Here is an 18,783-nt window from a genome sequence, read left to right on the forward strand (position 1 = left end):
AATTATGCCTTGCCATCCAACCTCTTTCCTGGAACACAATGTGATTGCTGATGACATACCAGTTGTTCCACTTGACAATGTTTGCTTGTCATCTCATTTCACTTGAATATTCACTGGTGAGTAAGAACAGAAGTGGAAAGCCTTACTTATCACAGTTTATTATATGTTTCATGCCCATGGTAATTACTTTTATAATGCCACTCATGAATAAATTGATCAGATTAGGGTGAATCACTTGACTGGCCAACAACTATTGGAATGATCCTCCATGTGTGACCTGGTGGAATTGTTACAAAATGTGGCTGGATAGACCTGCCCAGCATCGCAGCAGTTGTTCATTTGTAATGCTGCCTTAAGGAGATAAGGAGATGAGAGCAAATTTTTCCAGCAGCTCAGCCTGCCTTGCCAATAGTTCGGAGGAGAAGTTGCCAGTGGGACTGGAGACCTATGGGAACCTGGAACTTGTTTTCACAGTGGTGTCAGCTGTGATGATCGGCCTGCTCATGTTCTCCTTGGGATGCTCTGTGGAGATCCGGAGGCTCTGGTCACACATCAGGGGACCCTGGGGAATTGCTGTGCGACTGCTCTGCCAATTTGGGCTCATGCCTCTTGCTGCCTATCTCCTGGTCATCAGCTTCTCTCTTAAGCCAGTCCAAGCTATGGTTATCCTCATCGTGGGGTGCTGCCCAGGGGCAACCATCTCGAACATTTTCACCTACTGGGTTGATGGAGATATGGATCTCAGGTAAGTTACACTAGGGAAGCTCAGCTGTCTTCCCCTGATAGCACTCTGTCGGGGGTGGGGGTGGGAATGGGGGGACTGACACCTTCACGTTAAAAACTTTGCCAATCTAGGTAGAGATTCCAGTGAGAAACATGTTACAGAGACTTGTTCAGTCCTAGAAGGACTTTCCTTTTCTGAGCTTAGAATTTACTTTGCTGTGATTGTCCTCTGTTTTACTGGCAACTGCTTTTCTGAATAGAGGGGTTTGGTTAATATGCAACAATGAAGGCAGGTCTCCTTCCTCACCCAGTGGCCCTTCCCAGGCATGAACTCATTCTCATTCACACTGATGACTTTAGCAACAGTCCTGGTTGCACGGTCTCCCAGGGCAGAAGCCCAGGAAGCTAAGGATACTTGTTGGTAGCTATTGTAGTAGTGGTGGTGGCAGCAGCATAACCAGAATGAGGGCCTCATGGCTCAAATCAGCAAGTGATGCCTGAACACCTACTTTATGAGATCAGTATTTTGGGGAACTGGATAAGGGAGCTTTAGTGGTATGCGATAGATGCATCCTGTTTTAAGTGGCCTATTGAGTTGACTTGGAGAGCAACATAAAGACTTATGACTAAAACTGTTCTTTCTTGTTGCTTTGCAGATGTTTAACATTCATTACTAGAATCTCACTCCTTTCATTTAAGCCAGTGACCTTATTTACAATTATGGTGTGGATAAATACGCCTGGGAAACATTAAGCTTTATCATTCATTTACATTTTAATGAGATTGAATTAATCACATGTATTTTGCAGTACTTGTTTTGATGGGGAAAAAAGGGCATTTGAATAAAGAATAGAGGAGTCACAATTGGAGAAAATGACAGTGGTCTTTCTAGAATCTTCGCTTACTTCCAAAAGACCTCTTTCACATTTTGCCCAGGGAAAGAACTACTTACAAATTTAAATCTTTGTTTGATGTGTATGTCATTTGGTTGAGATTTATTCTACAATGAATGAATGAATCAGAGGTGCTGACTGTGCTGGGAGTTGATGTTACTGAGTCAGCTGCAGATATGGGTTTCTAGTTTCCTGCATGTGCTGCATGTTCAGCATATGGAACTTATTTCACCTATTAATTTTAATGAGTTCATGCCAAGCAGGCCAATAATTAATTTTCATATGGCATATGTTTTTAGTTACCCACTTATCAAAGATTTGAAATGAATCACTTGCATTGCTAATTTAAAAAACCTCCTTAATGTGCACTGCTAATTCAAATTCAGTAAAGTTGACCATTAACATAATAATTAGGAAATAACAAATATTCTTTACACAAAGTCCATATAACAGTGATAAATTCCAGGGCCTGAAAGTTTTGGGAAAGAAGAAGGAAAGACATTTATTAAGTATCCTGATAGTCAGGAGGTTTATGCTTTCATGTATTTTCTTTCTCTCCTTTCTTGGCTCTCAAAATAACCTTGTAAATGACCTTTTATTATTCTGAATTTTACAGCTGAGAAAATTGTGCCTCAGATCGGTTAAGTATGTTGCCAAATCCTACAAATGAGTATGGCAGAACTCAGATTTAAAGGCACATCTGTTTCTCATCAGTCAGCAATTTAGCTACTTTCTTCAATGCCATTTATTAACACAACTAGATCTTCTGAGTAGGAACATAAATCTTTAAACAGTGTTCTCAAACACTTCTGTTCTAGAAAAGAGAACATTTATTACCTTCATCTCTTATTAGCCAAAATTATAATAAAAACACCAATTAATAGGAAGTCTATAAAAGATAAAGCTCATTTTACTTCCCTTAATTAGCTTTTAACTTTGGTCAAATTATTTAACCTATACGCCTTATTAGTAAAACAGGGTTAAAATTACCTGTTCCTCACAAGGATGTATTTTAAGGGGGAAAGATATATGCAGGATGCCAGGCACAGAGTAGGTATGTAGTATATATTAGCTACTTTCCCATTTTTCTTAAAATTTTGATTTTGAGTCTCACAAACAAAAACAAGCATAAAATTTAAATTCTAAGAAATGAAATTTTAAAATGGGGACTAAATATTAGATTTTCAAAAGCTTATAGATACAAGAGTAATATATCTTAATTCTCAGTAAAAATTGCAAATAGGAAATTCAGTACTATTGAGTGAAACAATATCCAAGTTCATTATGTTTTTCTGACTTAATTACCAACAAAGCAAACTTTTAAGCAAAATTCAATAGACAGTCATTGATAAAAATTCTATTTTTCATACCAGAAAAAATCCAAGAGCATTTAGTAAAACGTCTTCATTTTACAAATGGGGAAATTTAGATTTAGCGCTCTTGAGATGAGCACTAAATCTAAGTGTGTTTCTCATGCCTTAACTCCGTGCTTCATTCAATCTATTTGCAGTTCTCCATGCATTCACACCAACCAAGGTGTTTCAGAATGAACATGCGTGAACCAGTTTCTGCATTCTGAGTATCTGATGCTGATACCAGTCATCCTCCCAGTCACCTGGGCTCATCATCTTAGCAGTCCTGCACCCCCACCCCGTGATTCCCTTCATGCTTCATTTTCTTTAGTTAGTTCTCTGGCTAGTATGTAGCCCACCCTCTTGATGTCACCCATAGCTATTGCTTCCTATCTGTCCACTGCCATCACCTCAGGTCAGACACCACAATTTCTTTCTTGGTCAATTGAAGTATCTTCACAATGTTCTCATCTACCTTCAGTCTCTGCTTCATGGTTTTGTAGTAAGTGGATAAGGCAGGCTCCGGGGTCAGGCTGCCTGTCTTTATATCCTGACTTGGGACCTCTTTTCTGTAAGTGCAAATCATAGTACTTCCTGTATGGGGTTGTGAGGTGAAAAGGAACGTTATTACACGTGTAAAGGCTTCTCAACACCTGCTAAATTGGGTAGAACCTAAGCTGGGTCTAACAAACTCCTGCAAGTTTATTTACCATTAAGCCCTTAAGCACAACTGGTCTTTAGTCAAATGAGCTATTAACTGTTCTTTTTTTTTTTTAATAGATTTTAGTTTTATTTATTTATTTATTTTGGCTGCGCTGGGTCTTAGTTGTGGCACGTGGGATGTTTGTTACGGCATGTGTGTGGGATCTAGTTCCCTGACTAAGGATTGAACCCAGGCTCCCTGCATTGGGAGTGCAGAGTCTTACCCACTGGACCACCAGGGAAGTCCCTATTAACTGTTTTTAAACATACCCAGCACTTTTCCAACTTTCTTTTGCTCATTGTCCTCACAGCCTGCAATGACAACTGGCCTGATCTGTCTCCTCCAATCATCCTTCAATATAACTGTTCTGGAAAGCAGTTGGCCCACATGTATGAAGAGCCTTAAAATTATCCTGCCTATGGACTGAGCTCTGCTCATCTTGGCAGGGCTCTCTTACATGTCCAGGACTGGCTAAATGTAGACTGATCTCAGATGGCCTCAGCTGGGACAACCGGGCTCTCCTCCATGTGTTCTTTCATTCTCTGGCAGGCTAGCCTAGACCTAACCAAATGACAGTGTCTGGAAAGCTTATAAGGTCTCTTGAGGCCTGAGCTTGAAGGCATTTCATCATAACTTCCACTACATTCCAGTGGCTAATGCAGATTGCAAGGCCAGCCCAGTTACAAGGACTGGAGAAGTAGATTCTGCCTCTCAATGGGATGAACTGCAAAGTCATAATGCAGAGGGCACGGAAAAGTGGGGGTAAAGGAACTGGGGACATTTTTTGCAATCTACTGTACTAAGGATGGACAGAATTCTTGCCTTGGACAGTAGGACATGAAAACTGAGATCTGGCAGTACAGTGTCATAGTTAAGTGCACCAGAAAGTAGACCTATCACTTACTAACTGGGTCATCTCAGTAGGTTATATAAATTCTCTATGCTTTAGTTTCCTCACTACTAAAATAGGGAGAAACATAAATGGGTTGTTGTAAGGATTGAATTAGTTAATATATATAAAGTGCTTACAGTCTTACTGGTACAAAATTCTCTATGAGTTATTATTATATGGGTCAGGCAAAAGAGCACTGTATCAGGGGTCTGTGTTTTAGTCTCTGCTCAAGGAGCCATGTGCCTTTGAGCAATTTACCTTTCTGGACCTTTGTCCTCATTTGTAAAATCATTGGGTTAGACATTCTGAGGTCCCTTTTTCTTTTTCTTTTCTTTTCCCTTATGGTTTATTAGAGGATATTGAATATAGTTCCCTATGCCATACAGTAGGACCTTATTGTTTATCCATTCTACATATAATAGTTTGCATCTACTAATCCCAAACTCCCAATCCATCCTCCCCTGCCCACTTGCCCCTTGGCAATCACAAGTCTGTTCTCTATGTCTGTGAGTCCGTTTCTGTTTCGTAGATAAGTTCATTTGTGTCATATGAGGTCCTTTTTTATATTGTGGTTAAATATACATAACATAGCATTTACCATTTTAACATTTTTAAAGGTACAGTTCAGTGGCATTAAATACGTTCATATTGATGTACAATCATCCATCTCTAGAACTTTTTCATCTTTCCAAATTGAAACTCTGTATCCATTAAACAATAATTTCTCCTTCTCTTCAGGCCCTGGCAACTGCTATTCTACTTTCTGTTTCTATGAATTTGACTGCTTTAGTTATCTCATATTAGTGAAATCATAAAACACTTGTCCTTTTTTGTCTGGCTTATTTCACTTAGCATAATGTCTTCAAAGTGCACCTATATTGTAGATTGTGTCAGAATTTCCTTTCTTTTTAAGGCTGAATAATAATCCATTGTATGTATATAAGACATTTTGTTTATCCATTCATCCATTGATGGACACTTGGGTTGTTTCTACATTTTGGCTACTGTAAGTAATACTGCCATGAACATGGGTGTGCAAATGTCAGTTGGAGTCATTGCTATCAATTCTTTTGGGTATAAACCAGAAATGGATCTGAGGCTCTTTTAAGTATTTTGTAACAATAGGAAAAGAAAAGCAAATTATAAAGTCTAAGCATCCCCCCTCCCACCCCAGTTTTTAGTGTTTCTTCTGAAACTATTCAACAGAGATGCCTCTCCTCTGTCCTATAGCACTAAATATGCAATGCTTTCTTGTCATCTATCGGAGGACACTGCAGTAGTTGGGCTACTTTCAGCCTCACTAGATCTCTGAGCTCCTCCAGGGCTTGTTCCTCTGCATGCTTAGTGCTAGTCTGGTGGTGGCAGGTGCTTGATAGATGAGAGTGAATGACTGAAGGAAAGTTTCTGATTGCCTGTGTGTTACGAAAGCTTCTTTTGAAATGCGATCAGTTTATTGGCACAACTCAGGATAGCTTGCACTGTCTTTAGTCTGATAACTTTTTTTTTTTTTTCTGGCCATACTGTGTGGCTTGCAGGATCTCAGTTCCCCAACCAGGGATTAAACTCTGGCCCCAACATTGAAAGCCTGGAATCCTAACACTAGGCCACCAGGGAACTCTAGTTTCATAACTTTTGATATGTGAGGTCTATTCATCCCTGAGGACATATTTGTGTCCTCTACAGCAGAGAAAGACCACTGGTAGTGGTAGAGCCTGAAGGATTCAATGGCCAATTTTGACTTTTGAACTTTAAAAGAGCTCCTGATCCTCAGCAGAAACCCTGAAAATAGGACTTCAGATTCTTCAGGTCTGTCTGACAGGGCCTGGTGGAGAACTGAAGATCATCTTGTGAGACAGAACTTAGATTGAATCCATGTGACTTAGTGTGTTTCTATAATGCTATGCATCTTGTCTATAAAAATGAAAATAATACTCACCCATAGGGTTGTCTTTTAGATGAAAAGAGAAAATGTATGTAATGAGGTCTGATACTTAGCAGGTGGTACTCAATAAATGCTGGTTACTGTTCTTGAGATGGAGCAGATAGCAGTAACATTTATATTTGAGGGTGGAAAACCTGGCCTTTAATTCTTCTGTAGGACCAAGTCTGTTGATCTGATCTTATAGCATATTCCGTGTCCATCTGACTAGCTAGGTAATTTTAAAGATTTTTTTCAGTGGGGAAGCAAGTGTGTACTTTTGTAATTTTGAGTGTCAGAGTTCCTGAGTTTATTGGTTTCAAACTAAAACAACATGTGTATAATTTAAATCCCAATTGCAAAATGGTATACTCATCAATACTACATTTTAATATAATGCATATATGTATAATTTTCATGTTTTAAAGGAGATTCAGGATTTCTATGTTTTTGCACACTTGCTGAATCTGTCTCATTATTCTCTGTAGTAGTTTGCAGATAGTTATGCCATTCTTCTAAGTGCAAGTGGAATCTTGTTATATTGAAGTTAGATTTTGCCAACAATTTTCCAATATGTGAACAGCCAAGAGACTCAGTTGACCACATCCTCTGTTTATGCTACATTGGGATTTCATGGCATTAAAACAAAAGGTGTGACTATCCAATGTACTCCGGCACATTCACTGTTTGCTTTTCCAGCTTTGTTGGTATTTATAACTGTCAGCAGAGCACCAGGGTCATCTGTTGCCTTCCTTGACCATTACTGTGAACGTTATGGGTATGAAGTTGTATAAAGGATGGAAGTAGTAACCTGTGTAATCAAGGATATAGAATCAGTCTGATATAATCTTACACTTTGCTTCTCACAGTCATGAATCTTACCTTTCTGGTGTTTGATCCAAAGCCATACAGGAGGAAAATGCTCTGCTAGTTCAACAGAAGTTCAAGCTCAAAGTGACATAATATGGAATTCCTTTCAGGATGTGGTGATATGAAGAGCCAGGAATGTAGCACTATCATAGACTAGGAACTTGGAGAAGCATTCCAAACACACTCTTCCTGGATACAGAGGTTTGAGAGCTGTGGCAAGCCGCTTTTCTTCCTTCACCTGCTCTCTAGTTAGGAGGAAGACTTTGCTCAAAGTAAGCATTGAGATAAGATAACATAATTTTAAATCTCATATGGAGTAAAATATTTGCAAGAACTGCTCAGTAAAGCTTGAAAAGAAAGACTTACGTGGAAGTGTCTGCTCTATCGTATACCAAAATACACTATGAAAACACCGTAATTAAAAGTCTGGTATTTGCTTAGGAAAAAATGACATTTTGAACATACTTGAACATATATTTAATGTATAATGAAGCTGGAACTTCAGTTTAGTGGAAAAGTGTTTATCTGGAAAATTTAACACACTTGCCTCACAATATAGAAGACAATAGATCAGTTTCATACCTTACACAATATAAAATATAGATTTTAGATAGGTTAAAGATATAAATGTAAAATATAAACCTATGAAAAAGTAAAAAGTGGTGGAAATATTTGAATAACCTCAGGAGAGAGGGGAATGTTTAACAAGACAAGGAACTCAGAAGCCAGGAAAAAAAAATTGACAGATGGACAGATTTGACTATCTCAGAGTTATTTACCATGACAAAAGTCATAAGCATAATAAAAATATAAAATAAGCTTGGCAAAAATATTTGTATTACATTTGATTATATGTACCCTAATTTTAAAACAGCTCCTACAAGTTGAGAAAATAATCAGACAAGCAAGGCTGTTGAGAGGGGGTATCCAAGAGGTTAATAAACTTGACAGAAAGCACAACCTTGTAGAGAGTCAGGTGTATAACAAAAGAAGAGTGAGATGCAGTTTTCAGTGTTCTCATGAGAGTTAAAAGGGATTGATGGCCTCCTGTGTAGGCAAGATTGTGAAATGCAACAAGCTTTTCTTGAAAGTAATCAGTAGTATCTATTAAAATAAAAACATAGACTTTTGACACAGTGATTCCACTTTGGAGAATCTATTCTACAGAAAGAAAAGAATTATTTAAAGTGAAATATGTATAAGAATGTTTATTATAACATTGTTTATAATGGAAGAAAACTCAAGTTTTTTATCATTAATGGAGTGATTAAAGAAATTACGGCATATTTATATTGTACTTGCAGTTCCTTAAAAAATATAAATTTGTTATATCTTTTGTCCCGAAAAATGCCTATGATATTAAGTGGATAATAAAACAAAAGCAGCAAAGCTGCAGAGTAAGTTGTATCGTTTGATTTTTTAAAAAGAAAGCAACAAAGAATAAACCTCTATTCCCTGAACAAGCAGCTATGAAACAGGATTGTTCAAATGAAAACAAGGAGGAAGAGAGATATATACAAATACTTGTGAATTACCTAAGTCTGGTTTTCTGAAGGGGTCACCAATCAGTTAAATATTTGACAGTGCATCTTTGGGCTAGATTCCCAGATGGGCGATCGTTGGGCCAAAGAATTAACACATATGTAATTTTGCTAGATATTGCAAAACTCCCTCCAGGACTTGTGCCATTTTGCATTTTCACCAGCAATGACTGAGAGTACAGAAGGAGTATTTTCAATATCATTGAAGTATAATGGTTACTGCTTTGCTGGGAGTATAAACATTGTTCTGATAGAAAATGTCAAAGTTATCACAGACAGATTATTTTATAGCCAGGATAATTAGATGGAAACATTGGTGATTCATATTATGAGGAAGAATGATGGATGACTTGCAGGCCTGATCAAGTGCTGGAGGACATTTGCTGTCTCTGGAAGAGACCTTAGTCCTACGAAGGGTCTCCTTCCCCTCCTTGGTGGGCTGGGAGGTAGTGAGCCTCAGTCTCTCGGCCATTTGCACCATAAACACAGGTTGGGCATATACTATGTGCAAGGCAGTCTGTTGTGAGAACTTAAACAATGAATATTAAAACAATCCCAGACTCTTGAAGCCTAGTGTTGAAGGGAACAAACTCTTGCTTTACCACTGGGTTGTGTTGTATGATGTTCCCCGTGCCTCGCCTCATCTGTAGAGCAGCATTAATCGTGTCTATAAACAGTTTGTATGTGCTTAAACAGATTGTGTAATTTTCTCAGTGATTTAAAGATAAAGTATTTTGTTGGCCTGAAGAATATCTCATTTCCATTTACCTTATATCCCTTAATTTTACTGATTGATTTTGTTGCTGGTTTTATCAGATAGGGACAAAATCCTATAAGGAAGAAAATCAATTCCTGGTTGTCTGGGACTGGGGGAAGAAGGTTATGGGGAGGGACTGCTAATGGGGCGGAGCTTCTTTTTGGGGTGATGAAAAGATTCTGGAAATAGAATAGTACAGTCACATATACTAAAAGATACTTTAAAATGAATGAATTTTATCGTCTATGAATTATATATCAATAAAGGAGAACCGTATAAGGAAAAATATGAATCTTATAGTGACTAGCAGAATGTTTAGGACGAGTAAATGCTCATAAAATATTAGTTAATTGATAGATGGCAAGAACTGCAAGAAACTTTTTTCTAGGCCACAAATACAGTCATCATTTGTTGAATAATAAAACAGGAGGGAGTTTCAAGTAGCTTGCCCTACATAATCTCTAAGAAGTTGTACCCCAGAAATTGTTTTTGTAAGGACTAAATTCTTCATTTCAAACTCTCCATCTTAAGCATCTACTTTAATTTTACTTTCAGCATCAGTATGACAACCTGTTCCACAGTGGCTGCCCTGAGAATGATGCCACTCCTCCTTTATCTCTACCCCTTGTACTGGAATCTTGAGCAGAATCTCACCATTTCATATCAAAGCATAGGTCTGTATTGGACTTGTGACATGAAATAGTAATAGTAATGGAGATGGTAATAATAATAGCTGTTGTTTACTATGTGTCTCATTTATACAGGGGTTTTAATATATTATCTAATTTAATTTTCCATATAACCCTACAATATAGATTCTATTACCAGTTCCATATCCTGCATTTTCAGAATTAGGGAGGTGAAGTAATTCGACCAAGGTCGTGCAGCTGGTAAGTGCAGACTAGAATTCTGACTCGTGAATCTGACTGTGAAGTCCAAGCAGTGAACCCCTACAAGTATCCACTTTTGAAAACAAAGCCAGAAAACTTACTTATTAAAAAAACAAATAACCCTTATATAATTCACTAGAAAGCAATTAGACTCATCATGACCCACAGGTTAACTGAATCACAGTGCCTCTAATGAGACCTTAGTTCCCTCAGCTCCACCTTTTACATCACCTGTGAGCCTTGACTTCTTTACTGATCAACATAATGATTCCTATTGAGTATTAAAAGCATATCCACATGTCACAACCACACCCATATCTCTTTCATTATCTCCTTAAACTCTGAGAGCTCTGTGAACTTACTAGGCTTGGAAGAAAAACTTGGTGAGATGATGTCTATTCTGGCTTGATCAGAGTCTTTGGAGAATTGGTAGAAACTATGATTCGTAAACTCCGAAGTGTCAATCTGGAGTCTCAAGTAATTACTTACAGAGCTTACAACCCATGGCCCATAGTTCAGAGCCATGAATAGAGCCATGTCCTGATAACAGCTGAAGCCCATTAGTTTGTAAAGTTTGAGTGAAATCTTAATTTAGAAATCATGATTTTATGTGCAACTTTTTCTTATCACTAAGTTATTACCATATTCTGTTTTAATAATATACTCTAAAAGTCACTTGTAAACAATTAAAGCCCCAAATATGAACACCTCATATGACTTTGGAGCTAGTATTGCAAGTGAGCAGGTTTGGAAAGTGGCACTGGAAAATGTCAGTGTATGGATCCTATTGGCAAGTAGACTTCTGCTCTGTTGAGCCTGTCCTTATTCTCTTATGTTAATTAAAAGATGTATTTCTCTACCTGCCTTTGGGTTACCTGGCTACGCTTGGAAATATGAGAACTTGCTTTGGTTTCTGTAGCAAATGCCATCTTTGTCTTGTAATAGATATTCTTTACTTTGCGAAGCAAATCACCCATTGGCTTCAAATAGAGAAATAATAGCTATAGTTGTAGAGTGGTAACCCCATACATAGCAACCAGAGAATTTTGCAGACATAAAAGGGTCCTCCTTTTTTCTAATCCTTACATTTTCAGTTGTGTCTAAAATTCCATGTGATTGTTGAGGGATTCTGAGAGAAATGATAGACTGTGTGTGTTGGCATTCAGTGGTATCATATACCCTTCAAAGATTGTCTTATAAAGATTTAAAAAAATTATTTTGGAGGTGGATGCAGAAATAAAATGCATCTTTAATTAAAGCTTTTATCTAATTGAAATAGACATAACTTGTTGAGGACTGGGCAGTCAGGGTGAGAGGGGATACCATCTGACAGATTTTTCTTCTCTTCAGGAGTTACCCTTGTGTGCCTGACCATTCCTGTGGCCCTTGGTGTCTATGGGAATTATAGGTGGCCAAAACAATCCAAAATTATTCTTAAGGTAAGCAACTCCATGGGACAATTAGCACATTTCAGAATCAGAGACTTGACAAATAGAGGTAGGCAATGACCAGAACAAATGGGCCAATCAAATACAACCCCACACCTAGCACTGTTTTCTTTACATGTCCTGCATTTTTGGATCCAACCACCATATTTCCTCCACACTAAGCCTTGCTCCACTCCCACGGGACCCTACACTGAGGCTTATGACACCCTGCAAACCGTGGAACTCATGCTTTAGTGACAGAAAAGCTTAGGCCTGCGTGTGGCCAGAGAGCACCAATTTGTTCACAAGGCTTCACACCGGTGCTCTCAAGTGAAGGCTGTCCAAGTCTGTATGAAATGGGACTCAGCGTTTAGGAGTGTGGCTGATTTCCTGGAACAGCAGAATGAAGGGATGTCTTTCGGAAGCATTCCTAGGGGAGCCTCTAAAGATAGAGTTTGTACACACGAGCAAGGGCTGCTGACCACACGAATAACTGTCAAAATGAAATCATCCAGAACGCACTAAGGAGTCTGGCCTCGGAATGATGGGAGGTGGAACACCCTGCCTCCTCTTAACTTTACAGGGTTGTCTTTTATGTGCTAGAGAAACAAGCCAATGTCCTTGTTAAATAGCTTTTAAAATTATGTGGCTTGGGCTTCCCTGGTGGCGCAGTGGTTGGGGGTCCACCTGCCGATGCAGGGCACGCAGGTTCGTGCCCCGGTCCGGGAGGGTCCCACATGCCGTGGAGCAGCTGCGCCCGTGGGCCATGGCCGCTGGGCCTGCACGTATTATGTGGCTTGAGTGGAGGCATTCCCAACAATGGTGTCCATCTCCTATAGGGTTTGTCCATTTTTCCAGTTATGCATTGTTTTAGACGATACAGACTTTTATTACATACTTTCATGAAGATTACATGCTTTCATGAAGATTTTAAAAATGTTTTTATTTCTACATTTATAAAGAAAGACATTTGGAGCTAACTGGAGGTTCAGCAAATAAATCTCAGTTTATTTTAGTTTGGGCTTTATGGTTTGGTTCAGTTTAAGCTCTTGATGTTTGGCTCTACCTGACAAAACATGCCACTCCATTTGCCTGTGCGAATAGGTGATGCTTCCCCAGCTTGGCACAAGACTGAAAAACTCTCGCTATTCCTCCAGTGAGATGGAGAATGGGAAGAAGGGTTGACAAGCAGACAAATCAGTTGAGCACAGGCAGCTGGAGGAAGGCTTAGATGCTGTGGATTCGGATTGCTCATGGTGACTTTACTGTTATTTCAGTAGGAGAAAATTTCCACTGTGTCAGCGTGTGGTTATAATTTTGTTTACAAAACAAGAGAGAGTATGATCATGGGAACCTCTTACTTTTCAAGTACTCTACCTTGCATTACTTTATAAAAAGGGCATCTAACAAAAAAATTATGATTTTGGTGTTTCCATATCCTCTACTAGGCCATCATTGTCAATGGAGAAATCAGATAAATTTTCTGTATGTCTGTAAAGAGTAAATGAAAACCATAGGCAAATTAAAAACCATTTGGCTATTCCATAGGTGCTGTGGCAGAAAATATTTAGTAATATGTATAAACAGTCTAGAGCACCTTAGTTAAAACTAGGACACTTTTATCATTATTTTGGGATGTCTTCATTTTCTATTCCTAGTCCTCTTTTAATTTTAGATCTGATTTATTTTCTGAATCAGTTGCTTTTGGTAAATTTTAAACTTTGATATCCCTTTCTTGGTAGAAAGTTAAAGGAGGATTTTTACAATCAGAGGCCTTTGTGTGTTCCAGCATCTTCCTGTTAGGCAGAGGCCGTCTTTCCCTATATTTGAGCAGTAAAAATGATCCCAGAACACATCTATGGTACATTGGGTTGTTTTTATTTTGTTTTGGTTCCCCATGACCATCTTCTTCCATACCCTGAATCACTTCAAATCAAGGTTGATGCTGAACTGGGTGCATAGTTTGCTGTTTACATGATGTGAATGGGAGCTTGCCAACATCCTGATTTTCTCCCAAATATTCTGGGTCTTGCTTCCTCTCTCTCTGGTTTAAAACTCAGACCACTAGGAAAATTTTTGGTTGATTTTTGTTTGTTTGTTTCTGTTAACAAAAGTAAGAGACAGTCTTCATTTGGGAGAAGATATCAGTATATTCAGTACTATCTCATTTTCCATTAATATCAGCTCAGGTTTTCTAATGAAGAATGGGTAAATTTCATTTGAAGGAGAGAAGAACAGGGAACAAAGCAGTAAGAAATTGTTGGTGTTTGAAGGGGTGGTGGGAAGAGAGTGGAGGATGGTCAGGCAGGGCAGATCTCAGACAAGAGCTTACCAGCACAGGGCCTGTGAGGTTGCATAAGAGGTGTTGGATGCTTATTACCAGATTTTTCACCGATTTCACAAATTTGTCCTATCCACGAAAAACGCCACTACCCAATCCTTCTGGCAAAATCCTCCCCTTGAAAGGAATATATTCTGATCATAAAATAAGAAGACTTAGATTTGTGAAAGTCACTTGACCATTTTGGACCTCAGTGTGATATTGACATGAAGATATATGTATAGATTGATGGAAAAGAATTGAGATTCTGGGGGCTTCCCTGGTGGCGCAGTTGTTGAGAGTCCGCCTGTTGATGCAGGGGACACGGGTTCGTGCCCCAGTCTGCAAAGATCCCACATGCCGCAGAGAGGCTGGGCCTGTGAGCCATGGCCGCTGGGCTTGCGCCGGAGGCCTGTGCTCTGCAACGGGAGAGGTCACAACAGTGAGAGGCCCGCGTACTGCAAAGAAAAAAAAAAAAGAATTGAGACTCTGGAAATAGAGCAAAATATATTTATGGACAATTGATTGTCATCAAATGTGCCAAGAACAGTCAATGGAGAAATAATAATATATTATAATAATAGTAATTTTAATATAGTAATTAATACTTTGGATGAGGTTCAGGCACCTGTACTCTTCTAGGAAAAGAAGTTTCACTATATTTTGTTTCATGCCTCTCAATTTATTTCAAGCATTTTTTCTTATTATAAATACAACATATGTTCACTGTAGAAATTTTTTTAAATTAGAAAATTCTGAAGAAAAAAAATTATCTGTAAGCCCATCCAAAAAAAAAAGTTCTGATATTTGACACAACTCTGTGAGAGTTGCACAACTCTAAATATACTAAAACCACTAGGTTGTGTACTTTAAAAATGGAGAATTTTATGTTTATCTCAATAAAGCTGTTATATAAAAAACTATTTTAAAGTGTCAAAACTGCTCTTCATGGATTTAGGGAGATTTTCTTTGTTTTATAAATGTGTGAAACTATATTCAGCAGAGTTCTTTCATAATTACTCTGCATATACAAAAAAATAAAAAACTGCAGCCTGTGATCATTTCAAAATCTTTTTATATTCAGATACTGAGCCTTCATAAGGGTTGACTACCTCAGATTTGCTGCACTCATTGTGGATCACAACTTCTAGATAAGAAGTTTACAGCTATTGTGTCGAAGTGAAATTTGAAACTAGCTCTACTGGATTCCTATCAGAAATCCTGCAGAAAGTCAGACATCTTGGCTCTGATCTGCTATAAAATATGTAAATTTAAGTGACCTTAATTACCCTGTCCTGTGCTCCATCCCTAAGGAATACTCTGTAGTGGGCGGTGGCTTTATTAGACTTCCTGGACCATGCTACTCTCAAAAGAACTGATGTGTTCAGATAATCTGTGTAGGGCTGTGATTCATAATTTAAACTTTGAGTTGTCTCCTGAGGTAACCACAAATTAAATTCAACCAAACTTGAGTCCACCAAGTGGGAAAAGGGGTGGGGGAGGAAATAATCTTATTTCTTTTAGCAATTTTTTAATTTGGTAGTGCTTTTCTGTGTTCCATGTTAAGGCTTTTTTTTTTCTTTGACTTGGAATAGTTTTTGGCAAAGCATATTGCTTGGTTAAGTAACATGAAATATGCATTGGAATTATGAAATGCCTCGTGAGTTTGCCAATCTCTAGAGTGGAACCAAACAGCCTTTGATGTAAAGGCTACCCAGGATTACCGAAAAGTCTTTCCATCTAATGAGATAGTCTGGTAGTTTCCTAGTTCTGTATCTTTGGTTCAGTAGAAATATTTCAAAGTGTCATGTGACCACTTGATTCAGAGTCTGGGTGTGTCCATAATAAATCTGTTTGTCAAATGTTGGAGTTGCAGACTTGCTACTGGCAAGAGTGAAGCAAATGGGTAAGCAAAACTATCCTGATGTGGGAATGTTTTCCTCTAGGAGTTCAGTCTTGATAAAAGTGTCAATACTACTCCTAGGAGGGTTACAGAATCACCTGACAGGACCTGCAAAAAACATCTGGGCAATAATGTTGGCATTATTCGAGGTGACAGGGAGGATGCCTACGTTCTGATATACTTGGGTGACTGTTTGAGCCAGCCAAGGAGAGGTTGGATGATTGAGAAACAAAGCATTCTTGGTTAATATGAAGACTTCATTTGGCAACCAAAACTCTTAATAATGTCTTGGACCTTAGCCACATATTTCCCCTGAAAAGTATGCCTTTTTTTCCAGCAAAATTTTGTTGGGGTTTATGTTATTGAGGAATGAACTGATATGAATATGGTATTTAATGGCATAATATCCTAGAAATCTGAAGACCTGCAGGAGATTTAAAAATTCCAACCCTTGTTGTAACTTTTTAAAGAAGATTGTGATATTGTCAAAATGCACATGAATGAAGTTTTAACATGCTGTATGATGGGTGGATAAGGCTGTCCATTGTACCATTTCTTTGTTTGAATTCTCAGGCATGGTTTGGCAGTGCAAACACTCTTTAAATTAACAAATTCAATACACAATAAATATATGTATTAAAAAATTGTGGAGTAGGAGTAGATCTAACCATTTGAAAGACCTAATCATTTGAAAGATTAATAATACTGGGTAAACTATGGCAAATCTGATTTTATGAAACAAAAAAAAGTAAAAGTCCCACACGATAGAAACAAAATAAACATAAAAACATTTAAATATAAATAATGTTTAATCTAGCATAATAAAATAATGTTGATAACACAGATCAAGTGGATAAAGTTCTGGAAAAACATAAATGGTAAGAATAGAATTAAATAAAACAATATTCAAGTCAAACTAACAAACTTTGAATCAAAGATTTATTTCCAGTTCCCTTTAAAACAGGGCCTAACAGTTGATTTTTTAAAGCATTTTTTAAAAGGAATGGATACTTCCTAAATTTTGCAAAATGTTAAAAAAATATAGCGCTAAGAAGATACCATGAAATAAATTTTACAAATGTAAAATTGACTTCAAGCTAAGTGGAGAACACCAATTATGGGAAATTTCACTCATTAACAAACACGTAAAAAACTAAATAATGTTATGGACAGCAAAGTGTTAACAGCTTGTTTTAACATAAAACCTCACGAACAAATAGAATTTGTTTTGAGAAAACAGTGAAGTGTTCGAAACCGCAAAATTGAGCATAGTTATTCCATCCACTGAAAGAATAACGTAGAAATAAGCGGGACAAGTTGTAGTCAGAGTGTTTTCACGGTACTTTTGTTTTTTGCTTTTTTTTTTTTGCTATTAAGAATCCAATCTGCAGTTTGCAAAAAAGGAATAATAAACGTGCGCATGGAAAGTGGGTCGTGAGTGAAGTACTATACATGAACGTAAATAATTTATATTCTATCATGGTTCCAGGTTTGTAAAACTCCTGCAACGGGTTCTTTTCCCATAAAGCCTGGCCTGTCACAGATAATTCGGTGACGGTCTAGAGAAACTGCGTTTTCGCAAACGCATGCACGTTGCTGTGGTTTACACTGGTAAAGTAACGGAGGAGCGTTCGGGCTGCAGTTTCAGTGTTCAGCCACACTGGTGATTTTTCAGATTTTTTTTCCTCGCTAATGCGCAGGCGTAACATGCGCAATGGCACATTAAAAAAAGATCCGGTGCTTCTAGTCGTAACTCTACCCCTCTGTTCCGTTAAAGAACTACTTAATATCACGCTAGCGGCTAATTTATGGTGATTTTACGGTGGTGAACTTGCTTTTGCAATCTCAGCTTCTACCTGGCGTTCAGAACGTCGTTCAGGTTTGTAGATAACTGCTGAAGAATCGGTGCGCGGAGTGACACGACACGCAAAGAGACCGGAAAGGCTGGCGGGCAAGATGGTGGTTGTTGAAACGCATCCCTGACGATTGGTAAGCAGGTACATGCGTTAAAATAACTCTGGAGTTTACTAGAAAATAAAGGCTGTGTGGCACTTACTTTTTATGTAGTAAGGAACCATGCGCTATTGAAAAAAACAGCAAAATCGTATTTTACAGATAGCGTTCGGGCCCGACATGCAACCGGGGACGGACGACTTCCTACCGCCGCCAGAGTGTCCCGTGTTCGAGCCTAGTTGGGCAGAATTTCGAGACCCCCTTGGCTACATCGCGAAAATCAGGCCCATTGCCGAGAAATCGGGTATTTGCAAGATTCGCCCACCCGCGGTAAGCCTCTAAAGCAGAATTTGGCCTGAAGGTGACTTTTGCAGTGACCGCAGGACCACTGTGCTACTTTAACAACGCCTTAGATTCGGAACCAGTTAATTGAATCCTCCAGGTAGCTCCTAGTTTCTCCCCTTGTAAATGTTTGACTAAAACGCGCTGGTGTTGGAAAACTAATATCCTATCACTAGACTTCGTGGAGTAACAAAAAATTTATGTGAATAACTAAAAAACCTGAATCGGTACCAATTCTCAACTGTGCCAGTGTTACACTCATCTCTGTTATAGGGATATGTGTCTTTTATACTTTCTTT

The 18,783-nt window shown here is 38.3% G+C and overlaps 2 protein-coding genes across 9 annotated transcripts in view; both read left to right on the forward strand.

The window, feature by feature from the left end:
* Nucleotides 1-337: 337 nt before the first annotated feature.
* On the forward strand, nt 338-17,856 carry LOC114891607 (solute carrier family 10 member 6-like). The gene is made up of 5 exons (XM_029215840.1): nt 338-745; nt 10,205-10,323; nt 11,890-11,978; nt 16,233-16,401; nt 17,753-17,856. Exons 1-5 carry the CDS (start codon nt 369-371, stop codon nt 17,854-17,856), a joined length of 858 nt encoding a protein of 285 aa, XP_029071673.1. The 5' UTR covers nt 338-368.
* Nucleotides 17,857-17,936: 80 nt separating this feature from the next.
* LOC114891740 (lysine-specific demethylase 5D-like) overlaps nt 17,937-18,783 on the forward strand; it is a 44,360-nt gene continuing 43,513 nt past the window's right edge. For 7 of the 8 annotated variants that reach the window (XM_029216051.1, XM_029216469.1, XM_029216302.1 and 4 more), the window contains exons 1-2: nt 17,937-18,178; nt 18,305-18,472. In XM_029216051.1, the coding sequence (XP_029071884.1) occupies nt 18,323-18,472 (150 nt within the window). In that variant the 5' untranslated portion in view covers nt 17,937-18,178; nt 18,305-18,322. Of the gene's footprint in view, nt 18,187-18,304; nt 18,473-18,783 lie in introns of all 8 variants that reach the window. The other variant, XM_029216128.1, reaches the window with a different exon arrangement.

This window comes from Monodon monoceros, unplaced genomic scaffold (genome assembly GCF_005190385.1).
Source record: "Monodon monoceros isolate NGI ecotype Baffin Bay Population unplaced genomic scaffold, NGI_Narwhal_1 Contig174_ctg1, whole genome shotgun sequence".
Taxonomy (NCBI): domain Eukaryota; kingdom Metazoa; phylum Chordata; class Mammalia; order Artiodactyla; family Monodontidae; genus Monodon; species Monodon monoceros.

Bases quoted from the DNA above. Each gene is read 5' to 3' on its own strand.
- LOC114891607 (XM_029215840.1), top strand. From the start codon at position 369: ATGAGAGCAAATTTTTCCAGCAGCTCAGCCTGCCTTGCCAATAGTTCG. The intron at 10,324-11,889 runs GTCTGTATTGGA...TCTTCTCTTCAG, and splicing joins CATTTCATATCAAAGCATAG to GAGTTACCCTTGTGTGCCTG. The intron at 16,402-17,752 runs GTTGGATGATTG...GTGACGGTCTAG, and splicing joins TTTGAGCCAGCCAAGGAGAG to AGAAACTGCGTTTTCGCAAA.